The sequence below is a fragment of the Gregarina niphandrodes genome (assembly GCF_000223845.1).
Source record: "Gregarina niphandrodes unplaced genomic scaffold scaffold00865, whole genome shotgun sequence".
Taxonomy (NCBI): Eukaryota; Apicomplexa; class Conoidasida; order Eugregarinorida; family Gregarinidae; genus Gregarina; species Gregarina niphandrodes.
In genome coordinates this window covers 1-872 of record NW_011646137.1, presented here as the reverse complement: position 1 = coordinate 872, position 872 = coordinate 1, and the positions used below count along the sequence as shown (strand labels likewise).

Genomic DNA, 872 nt, shown 5'->3' with positions numbered 1-872 from the left:
GGCTCCACACTTGTCAAGAAGAAACGGGAGAATGGAGGTGCGTTATAGACCACAGGCGGCTGAATGCGTCGATGATGGCAGACTCCTACCCACTACCGCGCATCTGGGACCACCTACGCCGTGCAGCCGGGAAGAAGTACTACTGCACGTTGGATATGAACAGCGGATTCTGGAATGTCCCGATCGAGAAGGGGAGTAAGCCGTTGACGGCATTCATAACTCCGATCGGGCTATTCGAATTCAACGTCATCCCATTCGGGGTAGAGAACTCACCTGCTGAGTTCCAGCGGGCCATGGATGCTTGTTTCGAGCCCTTACTCGGCGACGATGCGTTTTACTACGTCGACAATATCGTCATTTGCGGCGACGACATCGAGAGCGTGCTCGCAAAAGTGGAGCTCTTCCTGAAGCAATGCAGGAAGACTGGGTTCTACCTGCGGCTCGACAAAAGCGAGTGGGATAAGCACCAGGTGAAGTACTTAGGACACGTGGTCGGCACGGATGGTATCAAGGTCCAAGAGAAGAAGACACAAACTATCGTAGAGCAGACGCCGAGACCGGAGAGCAGACGCGGTCTTCAGAGCTTCCTGGGCATGTGTGGTTACCTGCGGCCGTTCATCTCTCACTACTCGGACACGACGGCACCGTTGTTCGACCTCTTGAAGAAGGGCGCCGAGTTCAGGTGGCAGCCAGCGCACGAACGTGCCTTCGAGGCCCTGAAAGAAGCAGTACAGAACACGGTCACTCTGCACGCACCGACCCCACAGAACCTACATCATCGAGACGGACGCCTCCGAACTAGGAGTAGGAGCTCTGCTAAAGCAGCGTCAAAGTGACGTAGAAGTGCCGTTAGAGTTTGCTAGTCGAGGTTC

At 55.3% G+C, this 872-nt stretch overlaps 1 protein-coding gene across 1 annotated transcript; it reads left to right on the top strand.

Annotated features, from left to right (window-relative positions):
* Positions 1-71: 71 nt before the first annotated feature.
* GNI_240710 (putative Gag-pol polyprotein) lies at positions 72-836 on the top strand (the record flags this gene model as incomplete). The annotated part of the gene is made up of 1 exon (XM_011136443.1): positions 72-836. The coding sequence occupies one exon, from the start codon at positions 72-74 to the stop codon at positions 834-836; it is 765 nt and encodes a 254-aa protein (XP_011134745.1).
* Positions 837-872: the final 36 nt, after the last annotated feature.